General features: G+C 32.1%; 1 protein-coding gene across 3 annotated transcripts in view; it reads right to left on the reverse strand.

The window, feature by feature from the left end:
• The window catches only part of LOC106457339 (patj homolog), a 241,897-nt gene that overhangs the window by 43,563 nt on the left and 194,700 nt on the right, over positions 1-3,634 (reverse strand). For all 3 annotated transcript variants that reach the window (XM_022383220.1, XM_022383221.1, XM_022383219.1), the window contains exon 7: positions 2,841-2,976. In XM_022383220.1, coding sequence (XP_022238928.1) covers positions 2,841-2,976 — 136 coding nt within the window. The remainder of the gene's footprint in view (positions 1-2,840; positions 2,977-3,634) is intronic.

The raw sequence follows: 3,634 nt of genomic DNA on the forward strand, positions 1-3,634 counted from the left end.
TTTGGTAGATATTGTGCACCAAGCCGAGTACAATATTATGCCTGTAGCTGCTTTCAAAGTGTTACTGTCTGCTCATCCTACTGCTGACTATCGTGATACTTCGACTTTCCCTACCGAATCGCAGGTGAAATCGTTCATATCTCAATCGAAAGCTAAACATAAAAAGGTGATAGCAGAAGCATAAAAGCAATTGCTTAAATCATAATGCTGGGAATGTGGCTTTATTGATATATACTGAATTTACTCCCAGCGGTAGACCTTAGTACTAGCTAGTATGGAGACTTGAGGATGCTGTATTTCACTTAAAAATTTATCAATTAACAAACGAAAACTTGTCTCGAATTGATAGGTCCAAAATCAGTCTCTTTGGGAGTTTCCGGATTGAAATTACTTTTAATATTCAACAAATTGTAACTTTTGGGTTGTTTAAATACAAATACAACTAATACTTATTTCAAGAACTTTTTTTAAAACTATCTTTAACTTTATTTAAATGTTTCCATTCTAGCATACTTCAACTGAATAACAAGTTACATAATTTAGTTTAATTATATATAAGTTGGTTCTCTGTTAGTTCTGTTAGGTAACTATTATTACAGTGAAGTTTATATTTGGATCCTTTAATTATTCATAAGTTGGTTCTCTGTTTCGATGACGAGGAACCCACTTTGAAACTAATAATGGCTGGAGACGGCTTGAATGTGTAATGAAGTAATGAAGTTTATATTTGGATCCTTTAGTAAAACTGCTCCATATGTTATAAAGAAATTTTTAAATGATGTTTGTTGCTAAGTAGGATCTAAAAAAACATTATAAGTATAATCAAGATAACCTATTTAATTCTACACGTATAAAAATGTAATAGTATTGTCTGTTGTCTGTCCACGTATTTACTTCGCAGGGTGTGGATGGATCTTCACTGAAATTAGTAAGGAGGTTCAAGAGAGGGTCTAAACAAAAATTTCGTTTTTATGGTCGTTTTTTGCGTGTTTGCGTTTTTTACCACTACCTCATCACTTGTGGATGGTCCATGCGGATATACATACAAATTTTCAGTTTTGCATTTTGTGTGTTGTTGTTTTGTTTTGTTTTTTTGGCGTTTTTGCCACTACTTCGCCTCCTGTTGATGTATCTTCGCCAAATTTGGCACGAAAGTTTGTTGGGTCCATGCAGAGATACATGCAAAATTAAAGTTTCACATTTTGTGTTTTTATGGGTATTTTAGCGTTTTTTACAATTACATATAAGGGAAACAACTTTTCACGTCCAATGATAACCTTTCATTAATCATGAATTTACATAAATTACGTCCAGGGAACAGGTGCTCCATCTAGTTATAATTATGGTATTAAAAAAATATATAAATACAAACCAAATCATCCAGTAGAAATTACAAATTTGCGACTGATGAAAGACTGTAAAGAACTGAGTGGAAATATGTTTCTGTAGAAAAACTAATATGGAAAGTAGTTGTCGACGCAAATTAAACTTTTAAAATCCACAATATTCCACTTATTTTTCTGTTTACAACTTTTTAATATTTTGTAACGTATAAAACTTTAATTACACTTTTACAAAATTAATAATAATAAAGTAATTTCGAGTTAATTAATGTAATTTAGGTATATTCAATTCAAATAATTGTATAGTTACTTAGTATAAAAATATATTCGTCCTCCAGTGAGACAAAGATAAGTTACGGACTTACAACACTACAATCCGGGGTTCGATTCCCTGCGGTGAAAACGGTACATAGTCCAATGTGGCTTTGTTCGCAAAAAAGCAAAACAAATTATACAACGGATTACAGAACCTATAGAAATCAATTTAATTTTGTTTCTTTTATCCTTAACCCTAAATATTTTGTTTTTTAAACTGTGTATCACCTACAGTGGAATTAGACTTTGGTGGGTCGTGTTGTGTTTTATTTGTTATTTCTTATACATTAGTTACCTTTCATATAATTTATTCATAACAAAAATACTTGGTTGTTGTTGTTGTTTTTCGCAACTAAAAGATTTTATTTTCTTAGCAACGAGTCAAGTATACAATGATCTTATATTCATAGAGTTAGGGAAAAAACGTATGTTAAAAAATCGTTTAAAAACAAAAATATTAAATCTTATTACGCTTTCAAAGAATGGATTTTCTTTCTTCATAAGGAGCAAACTAAGAATGTCTAAAGCTAAGTATGAACAAATAGTTAAGTGGCTTTACGGCATACAAACACGAAACTGTTTTGATTAACGTCGAAAGTGCTCGGGTTATATGATTTCCTATTATTCTCTTATATTCCGTACTTGACAATGTAAATCCTTCGAAAGGTTTTTAACGAAAACCTATGATGTAGTGAGAAATTTAATAATGTTTCGTGAAGAATGAGCAAGTCGCCTTGTCGCCTGTAAGTGTAACACCGTTATTCAATTTTTTGGGCAACTACGCTTACATTATATAATTAATGTGGCATTTTGCCTCAAGCGGAAGAATACCGATATTTCGACCATTTATCAAGCATTGTGAATTTTTTTTCTTTTCAATTTGGTAATGCCCCCCCAGTGACATTACCAACTTCGAACTTACAACGCTAGAAACCGGGCTTCGATACCCGTGATGGGCAGAGCAAAGATAGCCCATTGTGTAGCTTTGTGTTTAACTTCAAACAAACAAACAGTCCGGTAATATAACTTTACATAGCAGTTACTCTAATGTATTTCTCTCTTGATGTTTTTGTTTTAAATAGTATGATTAAAATTCATCAGATGGCGACAGATATATCTCGCTGGTATTATAATTATTTTTAAAGAAGAACGAGAACTGCAAGCCCTTTGCTCTGCACTTACCAATGGCTTCTTGAAGCTGCTCGTATTTAGCCCCTCTTAGATAGCGAGCGAGCCGAAGTTTGACGATTTTTCCGGTATTTCGTAATACATCCACTGCCTGATGATTATTGTAACTACGTAAAGACCGACCGTCCACCTTGAGGAAAATAAATTATGTCTGAGAATTTACGTATGATTAAAATATTAATATTTTCAGTAAACATAAATCCTTCACAATTATGTCTTTAAAACAAATTATAATGAAAATATTCAAATATTAATATCTTCAAAAAGCATAAAACCTTCACGATTAAGTCTTTTAAGACAAATTATAATGAAAGTATTCAAATATTAATATTTTCAATAAACATAAATCCTTCACGATTAAATATTTTAAGACAAGTTATAAAGAGAAGAACGAAAAGATAAGTTGAATATTTCGCAACTATCTGCTCAACCAACTTGGATTTCCTTCCCTGAGGTCAAACCAAACTCTTAAGCCATATAATTTTACGTGTTTTCGAAATATTCGTATCTTGGATGAGGAATAGTTAACACTGCGACGTATTATCTCTCGATCATTGTCTTACTCTTGCGTTGCTTCTGGTTTATTAGCTATTAATAATCATCTTGAAAAACAAGTTCGTGCTAGGTTATTCAAGTGGGATTTTTTCCAAATTATCTCCACAAATTGTGATGGACAGTTGTTTACACGAACCAATTTAACATAGTTTCCTGATTTTAATTGTTTGTTTGTTTTTGAATTACGCGCAAAGCTACACGAGGGCTATCTGCGCTAGCCGTCCCTAATTTAG

Source organism: Limulus polyphemus, unplaced genomic scaffold, assembly GCF_000517525.1.
Source record: "Limulus polyphemus unplaced genomic scaffold, Limulus_polyphemus-2.1.2 Scaffold318, whole genome shotgun sequence".
Classification (NCBI taxonomy): domain Eukaryota; kingdom Metazoa; phylum Arthropoda; class Merostomata; order Xiphosura; family Limulidae; genus Limulus; species Limulus polyphemus.